At 41.8% G+C, this 23412-nt stretch overlaps 2 protein-coding genes and 1 long non-coding RNA gene across 4 annotated transcripts; 1 reads left to right on the top strand and 2 right to left on the bottom strand.

The window, feature by feature from the left end:
• Positions 1–1554: 1554 nt before the first annotated feature.
• F3H (flavanone 3-hydroxylase) lies at positions 1555–3118 on the bottom strand. Its single transcript, XM_078590332.1, has 3 exons — positions 2715–3118; positions 2096–2524; positions 1555–1971 (listed from the first exon to the last, which is right to left on the bottom strand). The coding sequence occupies exons 1-3, from the start codon at positions 3099–3101 to the stop codon at positions 1663–1665; spliced, it is 1125 nt and encodes a 374-aa protein (XP_078446458.1). The 5' UTR covers positions 3102–3118; the 3' UTR covers positions 1555–1662.
• A 439-nt stretch (positions 3119–3557) lies between these two features.
• LOC144715413 (uncharacterized) lies at positions 3558–6369 on the top strand. 2 transcript variants are annotated; one of them, XR_013584631.1, is made up of 4 exons: positions 3558–3725; positions 5269–5452; positions 5834–6010; positions 6089–6369. It is a non-coding gene; the product is annotated as an uncharacterized LOC144715413 (long non-coding RNA). The 2 variants fall into 2 exon arrangements; XR_013584629.1 differs by having other exon boundaries at positions 5834–6369.
• A 6774-nt stretch (positions 6370–13143) lies between these two features.
• Positions 13144–14580, bottom strand: LOC144716374 (uncharacterized). The gene is made up of 3 exons (XM_078591492.1): positions 14503–14580; positions 13995–14063; positions 13144–13903 (listed from the first exon to the last, which is right to left on the bottom strand). The coding sequence occupies exons 1-3, from the start codon at positions 14578–14580 to the stop codon at positions 13151–13153; spliced, it is 900 nt and encodes a 299-aa protein (XP_078447618.1). The 3' UTR covers positions 13144–13150.
• Between the last annotated feature and the right edge of the window lie 8832 nt (positions 14581–23412).

Below are 23412 nucleotides of genomic sequence, written 5' to 3'. Positions count from 1 at the left end.
TTTATATAAATCAAAGATTGTGGATTGGATAGAAGAGGTAATATGGTAACTACCCTTAAAATTTGACCCCAAAAACTCCTTCCGGATTGTTAGATATCGTAGCTTGGATTTAGAGAAATCTGAGCCATCTGGTTTTCTCACTCCTCTGATCTGTGAGGAGCGATTTCCACTTGGCACCCAAATCTTGGAATGGAAAAGTCAACAAGTCAATTTAAAATATTTAAATAAATTCGAAATTATATTTTATGACTTATAAATGTATTTCTTAAGAATTTAACGTCCCAAAATTCCATAAAAATATTAGAAAATCCAAAAGAATCAGAATATCATTCAAAAAATATAATGAGACCATATAAAAATTAATTAAATATAAATTTATATTTTCCAACTTATAAAAAACATTTATTTATGAATTTATATCAGAAAATTGTGTTAATATACATAAAATACAGAAAAAATTCAACTTCATCGTTTGAAGCCTTAATAACATGGTCATATGATCATTTCAATGATAATAAAAAAATAATAAAATATATGAAATTACAATGAAAATCAGCATGCTATTTTTGGTTATCAGATGGGGACCATCTCCGTAGACCCAGAACTTCAATCGGGTTAACCTAACTTAACGACACAGAATCAATCTGACCAATAGGAAACAATATAATTAATGTCCAATAGATACCCTCCTCTGAGGAGCCACTTGAATTTATGCTCCCCACTCAATCACAGTGGGACACATACCCGTCTGCTATTATGTGAATTAGCCAGTAGAATTCAAAACCCATAACGGTTACATGAAACAAGGAAACCGTCTAATGTTGGTGGAACGGCCTTCTCCAGTGAGTCTGTTGGCGGAACGGCCATCTCAAATGGGCCTCTCCAGTTTACCCTATAAAGTGATCCTTCTCAGTAGTATGAGCACGATTTTCTGAATAAGATTATGAATCATTTTGTTTCTCTTCCTCTATCTATCTACTTCCTCCTCTTCCCTCTTCTATCTAAATTCTCCAATTCTTTCACCCTGTCTCTACTTGCAACGACTAGCTCGAAATAATGCTTTACAACTGTCTTCTACGACCGCTGTGACTGTCTGGACATCTACAATAAAAAGTTGGTGCATCTGCGTCCCTTGTAGGCTGCAAAGTGACAAATTAATAAACAAAAACAGCTAAGGTTCAAAATACCCTGTTGGACTCCTCTTGAAACAATTACTTTCTGGCGCAGACGATCGCTGCACCCGCCAGGATATCTATAATAACTGGTTGGTGTATGTGCTTGCGTATTTGATCTAAGTGCGCACAAAAATTAGAATCTACCGCCCGTTATCTGTTCCCAGGGATACATGAGAGTAAGTTTGCCGAAAGATGGACATTGGATCAAGGATGCAACGAGTGATAAGTATATCCTCGGAGTATTTTCTTTCAAAACTCGATATCCTTACGCCAAAACATTCTCAGCAAGTAATTATTTAATGATAAGAAATCACACCCAATGATAGAGTATCCGACTCTACGAATGAGATATTTTCCGTCTCTTGTCTGTCACAAACCAATCTGTTAATATCTTTTTATCTCGGAATCAGGGACCGGCAGGTCTTTATTGTCATCGAAACGGAAACATTCATCACGCCATAGAACCACAGAGAGAAGAAGTAAAAGCCTACGCCAGAATTTCCTTTATCGTCTTCTTCTCCGACAGGTCCGCGGCCACGACAAGGACCTCCTGCTTCTTGGCCTTGGCCTGCTTCTTTAACCTAGCTAGCTCGAGGTCACGGCTCATCTTCGTCCTATACATTTCCGCAAAGGTGATGGGTTTTTCCAGAATGGCGTTTTCTCCCTCCCTGACGGCCAGGGGGTAGACGACAGCCTCCGGCGCCGGGTTCTGAAACGTCGCGATTGACAAACGGCTGCTGTTGGAGTTGACCACCGCCTGGTGGTCGGCGTTCTTGAACCTTCCGTTGCTGAGGAACTGCACATCCATAAACATAACTCTTAACTCTTCCTTTCTGTAGAGGTCTCTGTTTAAATAGAGAGAGAGAGAGAGAGAGAGAGAGAGAGAGAGCCATTTCGACTTGACCATATACGATACTCACATGACCGTGGTCGCCGAGGTTGACGACGAAGGCACCCTCGACGGGCTGGACGGTAATCCAGGTCTGGCCGCCGTCCTTGGTCGCCTGGAGCCCGCCGACCTGGTCCTGAAGCAGCAGCGTGATGGTGCCGGGGTCCGTGTGGCGCTTCAGTCCCAGCGTGAGGTCCGGCTGAGGGCACTTTGGATAATAGTTGACGACCATCTTCTGATCCATGTCGACGCACGCCTTGGTGAGCGCCTCTGTCTCCAGACCCATGGCCTCCGATAGAAGCCCCAGCAGCCTGCACGCCAGCTCCATGAGCTTATCGCTGTAGGCCTCCGCCACGGCCCGCCACCCCTCCGGCTTGTCTGGCCACCTCGAGTAGTCTCGGGACGCTTTAGGGTAGGAGAAGAAGGTGACGATCTCCCTCCAGTCCTGCACCACCTCCCCCTGCTCTCCCACAACAGTTCAAAAATAAAACAGAATTATAATCTAACTACTTGACTATATAAACTACGTATGTGTCCATTTATTCATCCCTATATCTATCAATCAAATAATGCGTCGAAGACCGATTTATCTCTGCATGCCTGCACAGTCATTCATGAACGGAGGTGCAAAAATGGAGCCTGCGAGTGACCTGGAGATGGCTAGAGACGATGAATCCGCCCTTCTTTCCGCCGGACATATCGAAACGGAGCTTCTCTTCTGCTGGCAGGTCGAAGAACTCTTTGGAGAGCTTCGCCATGTCTTTAATTAACGCGGGGTCGACTCCATGGTCGACCACCTGGAAGATGCCCCACTCCTCGCACGCTTGCGCTATCTGGCGTCGCAGCTCAGCTCTCCGTGAGGGCTCGTGGCCATCCACTCCCTCCTCGTTAATGCCAGCGAAAGAGATTACGGGAATGGCATTACTGAACTGGTCGTAGGGCACCTTCGGGCGTTCGTCCTTGTCGCGAACAAAGCTTTCTCTCAGCGTCTTCTCCTCTGCCAGAGTAAGAAGGATAGGCGACTTAACGTGTGCCATGATCAGCCTAATGTCTCAATTCTCAAGCTGGAATGGAGCGAAAGCGGATAAATAGGAAAGAGCTGGTTGGTTTGAGCTACGGTTTACAACGACGGTAGGGTCGGGGGCACGTGCTAATAAACGCACATGCCTATCAACATACCTTCCAGTATGGTGCTACCCCTCTGTTCTGTTATCGATAGATACTCTACAATCATTTCTTGGAACTGTTTATTGCTAGAGCCCATAACATCCGTGTGCGAGAAAAGACGATTAGATTAACTTTGACTGGTAGATGGATCAAAAGGGAGGAGCCCTTCCAGGAAGGTATCGTGAGTCGTGACCTTGTGGGGCAGAAGAGTAGGTCCACTGCGGTATTTCTTCTCCAAAGAGGTAGTTTCCAGTGATTTTCAGGATACTATAAAGAAGGATAGGAGGGATAATGGGAATAAAGTAATAACTTAATACGGACGGATGGTCTGACGGGCCGGGGCCGCACTCCTAAAACTAAGCCGCCAACTCCCGCCGCCGGCCGGCGACCTAATTCGATTTTCGGCCTGCCAAACTTTCGGACAACCTGCAACTACCTCCCTTTCTGGCGACCTCCCTCTCTTTCACCTCCGCCTGTCTCACTGCCGGTGGTAGGTAGGTAGGTAGATAGATAGATAGATAGATAGATAGATAGATAGATAGATAGATAGATAGATAGATAGATAGATAGATAGATTAGATAGATAGATAGATTAGATAGATAGATAGATAGATAGATTAGATAGTTCGATAGATAGATCGATAGATAGATAGATAGATAGATAGATAGATAGATAGGTAGATAGATAGATTAGATAGATAGATAGATAGATAGATAGATTAGATAGTTCGATAGTTCGATAGATAGATAGATAGATAGATAGATAGATAGATAGATAGATAGATTAGATAGATAGATAGATAGATAGATAGATAGATAGATAGATAGATAGATAGATAGATAGATAGATAGATAGATAGATAGATAGATAGATAGATAGATAGATAGATAGATAGATAGATAGATAGATTAGATAGATAGATAGATAGATAGATAGATAGATAGATAGATTAGATAGATAGATAGATAGATTAGATAGATAGATAGATTAGATAGTTCGATAGATAGATAGATTAGATAGATAGATAGATAGATTAGATAGTTCGATAGATAGATAGATATATAGATAGATAGATAGATAGATAGATATATAGATAGATAGATAGATAGATAGATAGATAGATAGATAGATAGATAGATAGATAGATAGATAGATAGATAGATAGATAGATAGATTAGATAGATAGATAGATTAGATAGATAGATAGATAGATAGATAGATAGATTAGATAGATAGATAGATAGATAGATAGATAGATTAGATAGATAGATTAGATAGATTAGATAGAGAGATAGATAGATAGATTAGATAGATAGATAGATTAGATAGTTAGATAGATAGATAGATAGATAGATTAGATAGATTAGATAGATAGATAGATAGATAGATTAGATAGATAGATATTATAAATTTATTACATAAGCTTAATCCAAACGACACATTTAAACTTGCATTTAATCACACCAATTTTAGGCTTATCAGGGATTTAGACCCATAGTTTTTAATCCTCCCTTTCATCAGAAACTATGCAATCTTGAACTTCTACCCCTTCTAGATCTACCTCCAGCTGGTCCTTGAGAAATAGATTATTATAACGATTAGGTAAAATTTTCCCACTTATGAGTTCAGAGATGACACATAAATGCTGTTCATTTTGAGCATCTTGGTGATTGGTACAGTTGATACTTATTAGCCAGAGCACCTAAGTTTATGGAATTTGGAGCTGGTTGCGAAGGAATGTTTTGGATTTATATGGCTATAATAAACCAATTTAAATTTTGAAACATCACCTAGTCAATCACATCCCCTAGCATTAGAAATACTCTTATATTTTGGGTTCCTTACTGCTTTTGCTGTCAAATTACCAATATGATTCTTTTCCTCGATAATCTCTAAGATCTATACCTACTTGTGCATAAAATGATTCGGGTTTCTTTTTTTCTGTGTATTGAAATATATAGAATTTTTGGGTCTCTGTTTACTTGTAATGGTGATGCATAAATATTTGAGTCCTAACTTTTTTCCTTTATTCTCAGGTGCACCTAGAGCTTCTAGTCTCTACTCTTTCCATGATTGTTTCATTCCACTAAAGCAATTTCATTTGCTCCATCATCCTTATCATCATGTAATGAGTGGAAAAATAATTAACGGGTGGAGATGTTTGAGCTGATGCTACTACAAGCAGGTAGTTTGATCAGGTCTCCTCATGGGCCCAGCAGAGTATGTCGTTCAGGGATGGCTACTAATAACATACATTTTTTACATTCATCTTTATCATCCTTCACTATATTTAATGCCTAATTCTCATGATTATGATGAATGTTATCATTTTTCTCAGATATTTTCACCATTATCTTGCCATCACCCAAAGTCATATTTGGTTACACTAATTGAAGGTTAATTGTATCTATTATTCATATTTGAGTTTTGTCAAGGTCACGACATTTAAAATTAACAAAATTTATTTAGAGTAGTTCTTTCGGGACTTGGAAGCAATAGATGAAGGGAAAGACAGACGAATCAAAGTTGTCCTTGTTTGACTTTCCAAATCAACTAGTGATTCCTGTTAAATAATCCTTCCATTAAATTTATTTATTTCAGGTGGCATGGTTTAAAGAAGACAAAAATTAGAAACTATTGGACAAAGTTTAATGAATAAATGATGTCGGACGTCCTCAAGACGCCGTCCGGTTGACACCGAGGTTAGCGGCTCGGTGTCGAATCAGGAATCCTATCAGACAACGACGATCGATGTCGTCCGATAATGCTAATGGACAGGTATATATGTATGACGATGATGCGTGAAAATTCTACTATCGTACGTGTGTGCGCCAAAGTGTGGTGTTGCCGTTTCAGAGATTGACGGGGTCGCTTCTAGTGAGGCCAAACGGACCTCCCAAACCTTGCCCGAGAGGGTCAAGGGCGAGTACGTCGTCGAACGGGGAAGCCCCGCTAAAGTGCTCACACGCGTCGGGTGAACCTGACTCGTACCGGGCAAGTAAGACTCTCGTATAGATATTCGTCGTTTTCTCAACCTGTCTCGCTCACCTAAATCTAACCCGAGCGCGGCGGAGGCAAATCGAAAGTATACTGAATAAAGTAAGAGACAAAGGGTAGCGGGTAAGAGGGTACCTACGTCGCGCTGGCGACGGTTATATCGTATCAAATGAGATCCGGAGAGAACTGCAGGTCGATGGCGCCGACATTTGATGGGTGCAGGCTCGAGTTGTGGCGATGGAATAGGCCAATCAGACGGGGTGCTGGCGTACCAGGTGCAAGGCAGGGGTCAAGGCGATGTCGCGGACGTGGTCGACAAGGCGGGTGTTGACCTCCCCAGCACGCACTACACACGACGCACGAGCACGCACGGGCGCAGGTGCAGGCATGGGCAGGGCACGGCTGGAGGAGCGTGCAGTCACGGGCGCCGGGGTAGCGAACAGCGCGCAGCAGGGCGCGCTTGCAGGCGCATCGGGGGATTGCTAGCGGCGCGCGCGGCGAGCGGGGAGCGACGATGCGGAGCCGCCCACAGGAAGACGACCCACGGTGGGTTGGTGGCAGGAAGGTTCTCGACCGGTGGTGAGGCGCGCAGATGCACACGGCACGTGAGGACGCGACGGCGGGCACCACGGGCTCGCGGCAGCAGCTGGCGGTAGCGGGTGATCCTGGCTCGCGTGGCACGTGGAGGACAGCCCGCGGGCATGATCAGACGGTGAAGCAGCGGCGTGTGTGGGACGGGGGAACGGCGGGATCGTGGCGGCTTCTGGTGGCGGAAGACGGCGAGTGGCAGCGTGAAAGTGTGAGCGGCAGCGTTGGTGGAGGGCGGCGGCGCTGCGCGTGGACGGCGGCCAAGGATGGGTCGGCGGCGGCGGCATCCTCCTTTCTCTTCTCTTCTCTCCTTCTTCTCTTCCTCTTCCTCCTTCCTCCTTCTTCTTCTTCTTTCTTCTTCTTCTTCTTTCTTCTTCTTCCTCTTCTCACGATTGTGACTCTTGGTCTCCCAAAACGTTATGACTTTTCAATTGGAAATTTCAAGAGTAAGTCTCTGGGGGGCGCCCACCCCTCCTTATATAGGAAGGATGAAAATGGGCCCCCCTTAAACAACAAAGAGAAAGGGAAAACGAAAGAAACTAAGGGCTTGTAAGGCCCGTTAAGGTAGGAGGGAGGGGAAGACGTCCTCATATGGGCTCTTCCCCTCACTACAACGACAAAATGAAAGACAAAGAGCGAAGAAAGAAAATAAGAAATGGATAAGTAGAATGATTCGAAGATGAAGGTGGCGCGTCGTCACGCCGAATATCTGAACTCGGGGTCGCGCGTCGCTGCTGCGGCTCGTCGTGTCAGCTGGACACGTGTCGGTGGTAGGCTCGATGACGGTGCTGGCTCCACGAGTGACGGCTCTACGATGTTGGACGGTGCTGCGCCATCAATAAATATCTTATAAATTGCAAGATATAAAATTTCTAAGTTATATTGATCTATTTCAAAGTTTCAATAAATTTAGGGCATAAAAAGTAAAAGGAATTATAGGCAGGGGCCTATGGCAGAAGTTGATGTGAACATGCCAATGTGGAGACATACCAACCAGCCAACACAGCGACATGTTTCCAATGCACCGCCGATGCAGCATAGTGTAGCTCACAAGATACCAAGAGGATTTATTTATACTAATTGATGCAGAATGACAAGGATTGATGCGGGCAGGATAGGCTAACTCAACTAAGGATGGATAAAACAAGCCACAAATCTACACAATAGACTTCGAACATTTAAAGTCGAGAAAATGTTGATGGTGCAACCCCTTTCCTCAGTAGTGGGTGGGAGTACTATTTTACAACCACCACGGTGAAAACAAAGCTCTAAGTACAATCTCGAATGATTAATTACGAGAAGGCGCACATCTATTATACTAAGTCTGACAGTGATGGAAAACACAGGAGAAAACACTAGAGGAAATAAAGCAGAATACCAAAGAGGGAAGAGTGGACCTTTTGCGCTAGTGTAATGCAAAGGGCCAATGCGAAAAGTTGTCGACACGTCGATGGAGGGAGCGAGTAACATTCACTTCGACAGGGTGGATGCGAATCCAACTCTGTGGTCATTTGGCGGGGATCAAGGAGGGAGTGACCCCTTTGTAGAATTTTAGGGCAACGCCCCAAAACCAAAACGGTGGGCGCGACGAGTGGTGGCGAGTGGCTGCACGTGGCGGCTGCACAAGCGGCGGGCTTTCACGAGGCTGCACTGATGAAAATATATGTGGCCGGCAAGCCAATCACACATTCCACATCTCGTTTCATGTTCATTAATAGAACATATTCATTATAGTGCACGTGTGATGCGTATAATGAAGTTCATGAATACATGATCTGACTTAGTGAATTATGGTGAGATCGTAATATTCAAAGGATACGTGAGAAGGACATTGAAGTATTCGGATAGAATAGCACTATCTAGCCTCACTCATATGGTCGTTCCCGTAGCCATTAGTGTGGAGACACAAAGGATAGATAGTGGGTGCTCTTTAGTGGAAAGAGATCACTGAATTGATCCGTACGAATCCCTGAATAGTATGATACCCAATTATCAATCAGGTTGATTCACGTCATGGTTGTGTAAGTGGTCCTTAGACTTGAGACACCAAAGACGTCTTGTGGACGGATGGTTGTACTTTGGCGATGGCCAACGAGTCTGTAATCATGGGATTCTAAACGGTCTTAGTTCGGGTACATCAAGAAGTTCACGAAGACAATTGAGTGGTCAAGATGGGATTGTCCACCCTCGGTATAAGAGGTTACAGCTCAAGGAAGACGATGTGATGAAGTCCTTGGCCAAGGTAGTAAGATATCGAAGAAGAGTTCCCCGATGATTTCCGAATGCATCAGTACTAACTTGGATGATCGATTAGGGTTTGACAGTTGACCATACCCTAAGTCATCCAAGGAGCGTCAAGTGAATGAGGGATTATATATAATGGTACCTGATGATGAACAAGTTCCATGAGTAAGTCGATACACACTCCTTTGTATCTTCTAGAACACGAGATGTAGCTTGGCACCTCACGTGTTGCAACTCGAACTATCGATTGAGTTAAATCGATCTGACATTTATTAATCTATATGATGATATATTTAATTAATTTGGAAGGTCAATAAAGATTATTGGGCCACTAGAGTAATTACCTAGACTGATACATCGGCCTAGAGGGTCACAAACAAATGGTCTTTTGGAGTTCGGAAGATATACTTAAGTTTTGGGGGTTGTATAAAAATACCTACTTAGTATAAATAAGCAAAGGCCTTGAATGAAATTCACCCAGGCCAGAATTTTTCAGGGGCCTTCCCTTTCTTCTCCACTCTCCCCACACCCCCTCTCCATGCCCGATGCGATCGAAACGGCGTAACGACGACGGTGGAGGTAGAACGGGGCTCATATAGGAGAAGGAGGAGATTCGATGTGCCGAGGATCGCGTGGGTAAGTCTAGAGGCTGCACACATGAGCAGCTCGACTCGTCTCACTCCGGAATCCAAGAAATCATGGATGCGATCCACGTAATGGTACTCATTTTAATAGTTTTGTTGATGTTGTTCGATTCGTTCAAGTCTTCCGCTGCGAATCGTTTTCATTTATTCATCCATGTCAAGGCCTCTAGAACCCAACATGCACAAGCAGCTGCTTCGTGGTGGGCCGTGCGAGGAGTGGCTGTGCATGGGCCGCGTGGTTAGTCATTGTGCGCGGGGCTGCGCAGACGGCGACAATGTGTAGTTTTGCATTGGCAGTCGTTATGCGTGGGACTGCACGAACGGCGTCCATGTGCAGCACTTATGACGATGGCGGCTACACAAAATGACCGTGCGTGTGATGATACAGGTACGGAGGCCTCCTCTCGACAGTGACAATGGCAGCAAGCAGCGACGGCGCCGGCGGCGGAGAGGAAACTAGGGAAATTTTCTTCTAGAAAAAACTTCAATCACAAAAGAAAATCTCCAAGAAGTTCAGTACAGCATTGACCTACTTGGCCTTGGAGGGAAGAGAAAACATTAAATAACTGTAAAATTCAAATCTAGTTTTAAAAGATGCTCGGATCTTGTGTTAGAGGTTGATGTTGGCGACGTGTCATGACATGTGACGTCTCCTATGGTAGTGGTGTCACATCCGGTGATGGTATGTGGTCGTGTGCACCACCATAACATTCAGACACAACATTTTAAACTCTTCTAAGAACTTTAAGTATTGTGAAGTTCTATGAAGGTATATGTGGAAGCATGTTAGAGATTGGATGATGATATAAAAAACAAACATGGACCCCTTTATGTACCTCATGACAAGCAGGATGTGGCCTCTCCTATGATGCCATGTGGCTCATCTCAGCCGTCCAAAATTATTTAGAACAATAGATGGATGACATCTCTCACATTCACAAAGATCGACCGCATAGTTGTGTTTCTTTGGTCAAGATTACATGATTTGAATATTTTACTTGGTGACACTTGACTTGGTGCAAACAATCTCGTGAATTCATGAAAAGAAGTGGGACAATCATCATCAACATGCCAGAATACTCTAAAATAGAAGAATAAGGAGATTAATGATGTTTTGAACTTGATTTAAGCCAAGTTTTGGGGGTTCTTTGTTAGAAAGATGTATATGTTGATTATGACTTTGAATGAGCTCAATCAGCATTTAGAGTATAAAATAGTGATTTTGATTAAATCATCACCATTTTTCCTCACTTTTGTATATAATGTTTTCCGATAACTTAAAAAAAACTTTCTCACTCATTCCTGAACCAAATCTCATGAACTTAGGTCATCTGTTCGTTAATAATTGCAATTCTTATGAGTTTTCACACCCAAATGTTCATTTGACCACCGAATCTTCATGCGACTTGTAATTTTTTGGTGTTCAATTGCAAGACCCATAACTTGGTACTTAAATGTCAAAATTGCATTATTTTTTTATCTTTGGAATCCTTGGTTAATGAGATTTCATTCATAATTTCTTCATCCAATTCTGACATCAATTTGTTGGTCATTTTTTTGACTTTTACAGGATATTATTAATATTGTCCTTTTCAAAACCTTGACATGGAAGTTGATATTAATTGTATAACGTCTCAATAAGTTCCAAAATTTATATGTGAATAATCCTCTATCTCTCTATTTTCAATAAAATATAATTTTCTGAAATGGCAATATATTTTAAAAATCAAATTACCATTTTGACCCTGAATTTACCTTAAGTCCATGGGTCGGTCAAAGTCAATATTTTGAACTGTCAATTGATTTCCTTATTTTAAATATAAATAATAGAAAGGATATCTCTAATAATAGTTATATTTTCCTCTTTCTCAAAATATTAAACTTCAAAATTTTCTCCCTTCAAAATTAGTGAGTTGATTTGGATAATGCACTCACTTGAATTGACTTGAACAGTTATCTTTAGTAACATTTTTAATACCATTTTGATCTTTTATGAATTAACTGAATCAGAATAATTATTAAATTTCATTTATTATATATCATGTTAATTCTTACCTCTCTTTTTAGCTAATAGGCATTGTTTGACCAAGTCAACCATTTTAGAAAAAAAAACTCAACCCTCATTCTATGTGGATTGGACTTGTGCTGATCATCCTACTCGTGTGTAAACATTTGAGGGAGTTCAGAATCCATATTTTCTAATTACAACTCTTGTTCTAAAACGACCACATAATTTTTTCCGATTATCTACTATACATAATATGATTGTAGTTATGGCCATGCTATTACTACTAAATGTAGGCCTGTTTTGTTGAACTTGTCTATTGTATTGATGGAAACAGTTTTAATCTCTAGCTGCCATCCTATCTTGTCTCGTTTGGCACTCATACTCCTGATGTTTGGAGTTAGCATTGACAACATGAGAACGAGGTATCTCATAACCCTGTCAAACTGCTGGTCCTCAAGGAACACTAGATTGTGTCAACCTCTCCACTGGTGCCTTTTGTCCATCATCATGTCTATTTGGACTAGTTTTGCATCAAGGATAGGACCTCTCAGAAGAGTAACCGTCATATTAGGTTAAGCTAGTGAAGCATGATGTCCATTATTTTCTGCTGCAAGTTCAATCAGCCCCAAAGTTTGATCATCATATTTGCTCCTAAAAGCCCCTCCACTCACTGGGTACTATTTGTACACCATGATAAGGGCATGTTCTAATATACTCCTTCTAATGCTCCCATGCCATATTGAATGGAAGTAGAAGGGGATGACAAAAGGTAATTGATTTGCCGATACCTTTTAAAGGCACAGTCGGGTCTTGGTGAGTAGAGGGGGATGGCCTTTTTAAGCTGACATGTACTCCTACATAGCTATACTATGGACTTCTCAGGAAATATCTAGTATTACATATCCCAATGACAACTAACAAAGATTTTCATCTCCTCAGAAAGCGGTAAGGCTTATCCAATTCTCTTCTTGTTCGAGCTATAAAAGGGAACCTAATGAAGCCATCTGAAGTGATCAGGTTATCAAGTAGCAAAACAAAGAAAACACAAAAAGAAGAAAATGAAAAACTAGTCAGAAGCGGGCGTCAAAAAATGAAACGTCGAGAGTCAGTTCGTGAAGCCGTCATTATTGGCTTGGACGGCGATGACCTTTCTAATCTGAATGCACTCCTATATATCTATAATTTGGACTTCTCCGGAATTATCTAAGATCACAAATTCGCGATGACCACATCAAAGGTTATTCATCTTTCTTCTCAGAAAGCGGTATGAAAAGGAACCTAGTGGTAAAACAAAGAAAATACAAAAATAAGAAAATACTACTTTGATCAGATTATCAAGTAGTAAAACAACGAAAATACAAAAATAAGAAAACGAAAAACTAGTCTGAAGGGAGCGCCAAAAAATTAAACGTCAAGAGTCAGTCCGAGAAGCCGTCATTACCAGTATGGAAGAGCAGCGTCGGCATCTCCTCTGCGCGCCAGGTTGAGGTCCAAACTGAGGCCTGAAGAAGCCTCCGAGGAAGGATATTGGACCTTCTCAACGGAAGCCGAACCCAGTGATTGAACGTCGAGCGTCTTCTTAGCGGCAGCCTTCTCCTCTCTGGCGTGCCCAGCCATATGCCCTCCCAGACCGCGCGACGAGTCGAACTCCTTACCGCAGCGGCTGCAACGATACATCTTCAGCTTCCTATACTCCAATGACCGATACCCGTCGTCGACGACGCTTCGCGGCCGTCTCTGAAGCAAGACAAGGCCGCGAGCCGCTTCTAGGACGGATTTCTCCTCGGTGTCGTCGAGAAGAGTAGCTTTCTCAGGAACGATTATCCTCTGCGGAGGAGAGATGCCCCGCCAGGTTCTTCCAGAATGCGTCCTCATGTGTCCGCAAAGTCCTTTATGGGACTTAAATCTCCTCCCACATACGCCGCACGGGTCTGATATGAGCTCTGGTCCGCGCTCCCGCTTCGACTTGCGTCTCCTCCGCAACGCTACTGGTTTCAGCTTCTTGGCCTTCTTAACTTGAAGGCTACCCCCGCTGCTTTCCTCCTTCCTTTGTCCAGATCCCACGTCCCGAACTCTAATCCTCATCCTCTTCTTCCTGCTATCTTCTTCCTTCTCTTTCTTCTTCCTGCTCTCTGCTTCCTTCCCTCTCTTCTTCTTGCTCTTTGCTTGCTTCTCTCCCTTCTTCTTGCTCTCTTCAAACAATATAGACCAGGTAATGGTGCAGATGATTCCACCGCCGCCGCCCGTATAAGCAGGAGGTACCACTCATCACCCGTCAAACCGAAACCGCCGGGTGGATTTCGCGGCCCCCGAATAGCAGAACGTAACCAACTCCGCATTTCAATCCGTTCTGCAGGTTTCCGGAAATGAAGCATAAATGGGCAAGACCGAATCTGAATGAAAAAAATGAATATAAGCGAGGCAACGATGTTGATCGGGAGTACTTTCAAGGTAATGTTCTTAGCGCGGGAAACGTTAACCGTTTTAATTTTATTCTGTTTGCTGTAGAAGTAAAAGTATCTTCCGCTGGAAACAAGCAATGGTCAAAATGTTTGAGCTTGATGGCCTCGCTGGGCGATTCATCTCATTTTGTCATTTTTTTGACATTTGTGATTTTCAAATTAATGCTCGCATGTTGTCAAAATAAATCCCCATGCCCATAACGGTGTACGTTTCTTGGTTACAGCAATCGACACCAAGGTTATCGTTGTTTCACTTGTCTCAAGAAAATTGTCTCTTGCTCTCTTGCTCTTGCTCGTCACTCTCTTGCTCTCGCTCCTAGATCTTACCTGTTCTGCTCGAACTCCTAGATCGCTCTCAATCGCACGCGGGAACCAAAGAAAAAAACGATCCTCGATTCGAGTCATTTTTCAAGCAGCAAACCAAAGAAGAAAATAAAAAAGAGAACGAAGAGCTGCACATAAAGAAAATAAAAAAATTTACACATCGACAATCAGTCCGAGAAGCCGTGATTATCGGCATGGAAGAGCAGCGTCGGCGACTCCACCGGAGGCAGCAGGTTGAGGTCGAAATTGTGAACGGAAGGAGCCTCCGAGGGAGGAGACTGGACCTCCGCAACGGAAGCCGAACCCATTGACTGCTCCTCGAGCGCCTTCTTCGCGGCAGCCTTCTCCTCTCTGGCGTGCCCAGCCATATGCCCTCCCAGACCGCGCGATGAGTCGAACGCCTTATCGCAGCGGCTGCAACGATACAACTTCGGCATTCTATACTTCGGAGATCGACGGCGTCTGTCGTCGACGCTTCGCGCTCCTCTCTGAAGCAAAACAAGGGCGAGAGCCGCTTCTACGACGGATTTCTCCTCGGCGTCGTCGACATTTTGTGGCCGTCTCCGAAGCAAGACAAGGCCGCCAGCCGCTTCTAAGACGGATTGCTCCTCGCCGTCGTCTAGAGCTGGAGCTTTCTCAGGAAGAACTATCTCCTCCGGAGGAACCATCCCCCGCCAGGGTCTTTCAGGGTGGGTTCTCATGTGTCCGTGAAGTCCTTTTTCGGACTCGAATCTCCTCCCACATACTCCGCAAGGATCTGAAAGGAGCTCCGGCTCGCGCACCCGCGTCGGCTTCCGACTCCTGCGCAACGCTACTGGTTTTATCTCCTTGATCTCCTTTACTTGAACTCTCATCTTCATTCTCTTCTTTCTGTTCTCTTCAGACTGTAGAGACGAGGTGATGGTACAGCTGATTACACTGCCGTTGGCTGCATAACAAGTGCCCGAAGATGAAGAGGGTATTACTAGTAATCGCTCGTCAAGTCGAAACCGCCCGGATGGAATTCGTGGCCCACGAATTCTAAGACAGCCGCAGCATGACGCCATCGTTTCATTTGGCCGCTCAATTGGCTACGCAGAATAGAAGCGGGCGGAATACCTGGATATTTTCCGTTGCGCAATATCAGATAACTGGTTGTTCTGACCGAGAAAATATGGCAAGACCGAGCAAGCAGTTGTGGTTCGTTCCGGGTATCGGGAGCTCCGTACGGCGTAGCTCCTTGCTTGTGGTGTATAATTTAAGATGAATAGGTCTCCCAATTGGATATTCAAACTAGTGTGCGTATGTAATCTTACACGTGAGATAGTTACCGCAAACCTAAATATAGAAAACGCGAAATTGCTGCCGAAGGATGTACGCTAGGTGCATATGCCAAAAACTTCATCGATGGCTACGAACATTTTTCAAGAACCATGTGATAAAGAATATCAAGTTTGTATTCAGCGAACTCAATCGCTTCTAAACATCTCGACCCAACTCAGATTAGTTTTTTTCTCGTTCGACTTTACCATGTACTCGTTTCCGCAACGCAGATTTTCTTCTCGAGGATAGAAGGGTTTGCGTTATTTAAAAAAACTATATTTGAAGAACAAGGGTTCGTCTGTCTTTCCTCGCTACAGACAATTTCATCGATCTTCAAGAATTTTTTTTCATAATCTTGTATATTTTGTCAATTGTGTTTCGAGCCGAATGGGAGGAACAGTTTTTTCAACCACAGAGAGTGAAAATAAATCTTACGTCCGCAGAAATTTGAAGAATAAAACCGTTTTTCCTTCATACTTCCAGCTTGAATGTCAGAAATTTTAACATACTCGGACAAAGAGCGGTAATCAAGCTGCCAGGAGGGTCTAGCAATCGGACTTTAGGATTCAACAATCCAAGTTTTCGACAACATTGATACAGACACTCTGACAATTGAATACGCTCTGTTTTATTTGAAAAGATTAAGGAATATCATATTGTCAAATGGTGTCTACCTGGTTGTTCGAACGACGGTAATTATGATGGTTTCATAGTGATGTTCAATTCATTCAGACTTAAATTAACTGGATAGTACATGGAATAGAAAGAATGATGGGATCTACTTTGGTAAATTAATTAGATTTACTAGAGGTAAACTAACTAGATACTAATTTGACTAGAAGGAAGAGCTAAAGAAAAACGTGGGGTAGCTTCTTGGAAAGTAAGATTAATACTGGAAGATCGTGACCTCCAACTATCAAACATGCATTCCTTGTGATCTGAATTGGCTAAATGCAAAGAGGTTTGCGGGAAGTTCTAACTTGAGTTGGTTGGTTTCAGTACTATGAGTGAGACCCTTGATGCCAACTGAACTTTCCAGAAAACTAAAACTCAGTTCCTTGAATGGCATCTGGACTAAGTTAACGAAAAACTCACATCCTTGGACTCAACTGAGAAGAAGACGAATACAGGGTTTGAGAGGCACAAAAGAACCATAACTGAGTTGCAGTCATGTCTTCCAAATGCTGATCTTCAAATTCTCGATGCCGGTCAGTTGCGCCAGAAGCTGTACAATTCAATCTTGGATTTGAACGCGAATGCCGAGTTCTCTTTTAAGATCTATATGGTCGTTTGTATTTATTCTTACTGACTGACAGGATTCGGCAAGACATACACAATGATGGGAAAGATGAAAGAATTCGAGAAGGATTCAAGAAGAACGAGAAGAGGAGGAAGGAGAGGAGGGGGAGAGAGAGAGAGAGAGAGAGAAAGAAATGCACGAGGAAATAGGCCGTTAACTTGTCTCGTATTCCACCGAGCTTAATCGTACAGATAGGTTCTTATGAATAATAGAAATATAATGTGTTCCTGACCATCATTAAACCTATATTAAATCCTGATCGCTAATTGATGCAGGACGACCACGGGTCTACAGGTCCAATGTGACTTGTGAATGGGAAGAAAGAGATAAGGAGGCATAGAAACTTACACTGGACGATTCAAACAATCATCCTTGGTGGTTCGGCTGTCGGGGCTTGGAAACACGTCTTACGATCTCACCTGCACATGCATCAAACGACATAAAAAAAACGAAAACCTTGTGTATTTTAAACTAGCTACTTATACATACGGAGCTCGTTTTCGAACTGACATAGTAGACATAAGTCGGTGGACCTATTACTGCCATAAGTCAACATTACTAACATATACTCCTTAATGTTGAATGTCTTAAACCCAGATGATCTCTAAAGTTCTCAAATCCTCCTTGAGCCAAAGCCTTGGTGAACCCATCAGCTGCTTGATCAAGAGATGAGCAATGTTGCATGTTAATCACTCCAGTATTGACCTGTTCTCTGATATAATGATGCTTGATCTCTCCGTGCGTGGTTCCTCTGTGGAATACTGGATTCTTGGCTATAGTAATTGTTGACCTATTTCTTCATCCGCACAAAGGTATTTTAAAATCCCTTTTAACTATATTCTATGTTGACTTGCACTTAATGAGGCCATATACTAAGCTTCTGAAAAGGATAATGCAACCATCTCCTGTTTCTTTGAGTTCCATGAGACAGCTCTTGAACCAATAAGAAAAACATATCCACAAGCGCTCTTTCTTTTATCTCTATCTCATCACAATCACTATCCACAAATCATGTCACAATGCTCTTGATTGTTTTAAATACTATAAAGTTTTCTTCAATTTGTAGATTTTATCCTCTTTTCCATTTTATTCCTTATATTTATGTTTTCGTTTCTCCTTCTTGACATGCACACTTTTCACTCCAATCCCACAGGCTTTCCTCATAAAAAATGGCATCTCTTCTTATAATCACTTTTTTCATGAAGGATTACTAGACACAACGAAAATCAATTTCTCACTTTTCTTGTCCAGTTTATCTCTTTCACTTTGATCAATTAAAGCATAATCAATGCATCCAAATACTCTTAAATGACCAAATTTTGGTTTCTTCTCATACCACGCTTCATAAGTTGTCATATCACTTATTGATTTTGTAAGATGAATATTATAAACATAAGCTACAACTGCTACTACTTCAGCCCAAAATTCAGTTGGCCGATTATTTTCATGCATCATGCTCCTAGCAGCATCAAAAATGTCATGTTCTTCCTCTCAAAGACTCCATTCTGCTGAGTCTTCCTCATTGTCAACTATCTCCGAATCCCAACTTTTTTGCAATAGTCCTCAAATGGTTTTGATAGAAATTCTAATGGACATTATGCGGACGTGCAAATCACACCACCGTGTATTATTTAAGTTCATTTGATAAAATACTATGTTCATTATTATTCCAACATGATGTTTATAATGAAGTCTATGATTACGTACAATGACCTAGTGAATTATGATGACATCATAATACAGAGATCGTTAGTCTTTAAACATGCACTCTAAATATTTTTATTTATTGGATAGTCGAGATGGACATCAAATTATCCGGATATATTAACATTAAATGATCCTACTTAATCTATAAGTATAGCTGATCATGTGGCTATTAGTGTGGTGACACTAAGGACATATAGTGGGTACTCTTTGGAGAAAGAGTTCACTGAATTGATCTGTATGAGTCCCTGAATGATATTATACCTAAACGTCAATCAAGTTGATTCATGTCACAGTTATATAAGTGATCCATTGACCTGAGACACTAAGGACATCTCGTGGATGGATGACTACATTTTGAGTATGACTTACGAGCCTCTAATCATGAGATTCAAACAAGTCATAGCTTTGACGTAGTAAGAAGCTCACAGAGATGATTGGGTGGTCAACAGGGTGTCGTCCACCATTGGTAAAAGAGGATATTGACTCAGGAAGACGATGTTGAAAATCTCTAGCTAGGGCAGAGGGGATATTGGAGAAATCCTTCTCCAATGATCCATGTTACGCATTAGTACTAATGGAATGACGGATTAGGGTTTAACGATCAACCACACCTTATGTCGGTTGAGAGTCTTTTATGGATGATGGATTATACTTATATGGTAGTCGATGACAGTAAAGGTTCCATGGGAGAGCTCAAACACTAATAGGTATCTTCTAGAGCATGAGCTGTAGCTTCGCACGCCACAAGCTCGAAACTTAACCTATTGATTGGGTTTAATCAATCCTTAGTTAATTAATCTATATGTTGATATAGTTAATTATTAAGGTAGGTAAGTGATTTTTATTGGGCCACTAAAGTTACTTACTAGAATGATACATGGGCCTAGAGGTTTACACACATAAGATCATAGGGGCATTGGTGAATATATTTTACTTATGGGGTTTTTTGATAAAAAATTAACTAAAATATAAATAGGGAAGGAGCACTCATTTCACGCACCCAGGCCAGCCAGATTTGAGAGCCCCCCTTTCTCCGCTTTGTTCTCTTCTCCATTCAACCAAGGAGAGTGTTTTCATGGTGAGAAGATCTTCAAGATTTTCAAAGAGAGTTGAAGAAGAAGAGGTGGAGATCCAAGCGCCATGTGATCGCGTGGACACTTCGAGAGGCCAAGCACGTGAACGACTTCAAAACGATATCAAAGTGGCAAAGTCTAGGGTGGAACAAGTTCCCGATAAGGTACATAAGATGTATCTTTACATAGATCGATTAAACGCTTTCGCATCATGGAATCATGGTTTTTCATGGTTGAACAAAGGTACATAACCCAACAATTATCACATACCCCAAGGGTCGAGTGCTGATTTTTCTCCAAGAATCTTTATAATGCTTGAACCCTCTCTCCCACATTCTTGTAGAAAAGAAACAATCAATGAAGCCTGATGGACTATGCCATGAAAGAAAAGGGTTAGAGTGGAAATCTAGAATCGAATATAATGTGAGGGGAGAAGAGTCTAAATAGGAGTGCCCTAACTCTCTAATATTTTTTCTTTAATTCAAGGGTTTTAGATCGCTAGGATTACTTGATTTCCAGCACATATACATGTGTTTCTTCCCATATTTGAAATGGACCCTTTTCAGAATCAAATTGTGGCTTAGTTCCACCATTATTGCCTTTATTTGACCTAGTTTTAAAAAGAGCTTAAATGGTCTCCAAGAATCAACTTATTGCATATTGAGCCTCTTTTATTATCTCAACCATGGTTTGGATTTCTTATTATTGTCCAAGACGTGGCTTTGGAATCTCTTTTCCTGCCTTTTGGATTCAAAATTAACCATTTTATTTACCAAGTCCTGTATTTCAAATAAATCTTGTCAAGATGTTGGAAAATATACTGAGCTCTTAAGAGTCAGGTGAGGTTTAGCCATAGAAATCAATAAAATACATAAAACTAGAACTTAGGAAAGTTAATAATAAATTTCTAATTTAACTTAGAATGGTGAATAATTCAAGTGTAAACCTAAAAATAAGTTGTAAAAATGAATTATAAATGCATATTTTATTCAACTGATTTGATGTTACTAGAGCATAAGGGTGTGTGAGGGCAAGAGTAGTGGCACAAAAATGAGTGGTAAGGTGTAGAGATAAGATCGAAAGTGTGCGTGAAAGCATGATGTTTCACAAGGATGGATGTGATAAAAATATATGTGGCTGGCAAGCCAATCACACATTCCACATCTTGTTCCTTGTTCATTAATAGAACATATTCATTATAGTGCACGTGTGATGCATATAATGAAGTCCATGAATACATGATCTGACTTACTGAATTATGATGAGATCGTAATACGAAGATCACTAGTCTTTAAACATGTGTTCTAAACATTCCATTTTGAAGGATACGCGAGAAGGACATCGAAGTATCTGGATAGAATAGCACTATCTAGCCTCACTCATATGATGAGTATGGCCGTTCCCGTAGCCATTAGTGTAGAGACACTAAGGATAGATAGTGGGTGCTCTTTAGTGGAAAGAGATCACTCAATTGATCCGTACGAATCCCTGAATAGTATGATACTGAATTGTCAATCAGGTTGATTCACATCATGGTTGTGTAAGTGGTCCTTAGACTTGAGACACCAAAGACGTCTTGTGGATAGACGGTTGTACTTTGGCGATGGCCAACAAGTCTCTAATCATGGGATTCTAAATGGTCTTAGTTCGGGTGCATCAAGAAGTTCACGAAGACAATTGAGTGGTCAAGATGGGATTGTCCACCCTCGGTTTAAGAGGTGATAGCTCAAGGAAGAGGATGCGATAAAGTCCTTGGCCAAGGCAGTGAAATATCGGAGAAGAGTTCTCCGACGATTTCTGAATGCATCCTTACTAGGATGATCGATTAGGGTTTGACAGTTGACCATACCCTAAGTCGTCCAAGAAGCGTCAAGTGGATGAGGGATTATACGTACACGGTAACTGATGATGAACATGTTCCATGAGTGAGTCGATACACACTCCTTTGTATCTTCTAGGACACAAAGTGTAGCTTGGCACCCCATGTGTCGGAGTCTCGACCTATCGATTGAATTAAATCGATCTGACATTAATTAATCTATATGATGATATACTTAATTAATTTGGAAGGCCAATAAAGGTTATTGAGCCGCTAGAGTCGTTAACTAGACTGATACATGGGCCTAGAGGGTCACACGCAAATGGTCTTTTGGACGTTGGAAGATATAAATAGGGGTTTTTAAAAAAAATACCCACATAGTATAAATAGGGGAAGGCCCTGAACGAAATTCACCCAGGCCAGAATTGTTCAAGGGCCTTTCCCTTTCTTCTCTACTCTCCCCACACCCCCTCTCCATCCTTGATGAGATCAGGACAACGTAACGACGCCGACGGAGAAAGAACGGGGCTCGTCAATGAGAAGGAGGAGATTCGTGCAAAGGTACTTCGTTTAAGTCTGTCGATGTCGTTCGATTCACAAAAGTCTGTCGATGCGCATCTTTTTGTTCTGTTCATCCAGATCTAGGACTATAGAACTGATAAGCCTAAAATTTGCGGTGTTTTAATCCCTAATTTGTCGTTGTTTTCTTAGGCTTATGCAATAAAATTTGTAATTCCTTCCTCAATTAAGATTTTAGTATAATGCTGAGTAAGGAGTCGAACCCTAGAGAGGCAGTTTTGCAAGAAATTCTGATTGACTTAGTGAAATTGAGAAGGTTTTAGTTTAAAACACTAGAAGAGAGAGAAAGTTAAGGAAGTTTATGGAGTTTTTATGATTTAGGTATTAAAATGATGGAATTTTTGGATGAATTTTTGTGTGGAAGTTTGAATTGATGAGAATTGAAGAACTGTAACTTGAATTTTTTGAATTCTAGAGAGAGAAAGTGAAGTTTAACCTAGAGAGAGAAAGTGCATGAAATTTGGGGATTTTTTGCCCTAACAGTCAGATCTGTCAAAATTGACAGATCTAAATGATAGGAATTGTTGAAATATGATGAAATCTAAATTTTAGGATAGAATTTTTGGCTCCTAAACAGAGATCCTATGCTTCTCCCTCAAAATCAATGATTCTAGGGCATATATCTTTCGCCTATGCCTTGGCGTGTTAGAACGTCTAAAAATCACAGATCTGAGAGGTGTGAAGACTTACAAGACTCTGGAGAGGCTCCAATCCGAATTTGAACTGCTGAATCAAGCTGTGTCCTCCTGGCCAATTGTATTGGAGCTCAAAACAAAGTTCAAATTTCGCCACCTTCCTGAGCCCAATTTATAGTGTTCTTGGCTCAGAAAGGTGGTTACGAATATTACAAACAAACCCTGAAAATTTCAGGTCATTTGGAAATCAGGATGAAAAGTTATGATTTTTTGAAGTTTTTAGGCTTGATTTTCTCTCTCCTCTGGTCGAACGGTTAGAGAATCCACGTGGCGCGCTCCGATTGGCTGCACGTTTTTTTTCTTTTCTCAAGCGCTAAAGCGCCAAAATTCGCCACGTACCCCCCTGTGTAACAGAATGCATACAGCGCATGGTGAGTTTAATTTGCACGTAATATATGAGTACAAAGCGCTCAATGCCTCCAATTGCGCCACGTACCC

Source organism: Wolffia australiana, chromosome 2 (assembly GCF_029677425.1).
Source record: "Wolffia australiana isolate 7733 chromosome 2, ASM2967742v1".
NCBI lineage: Eukaryota > Viridiplantae > Streptophyta > Magnoliopsida > Alismatales > Araceae > Wolffia > Wolffia australiana.
The sequence above is the reverse complement of the archived record's forward strand: the minus strand, read 5'-3'. Positions and strand labels throughout refer to the sequence as shown.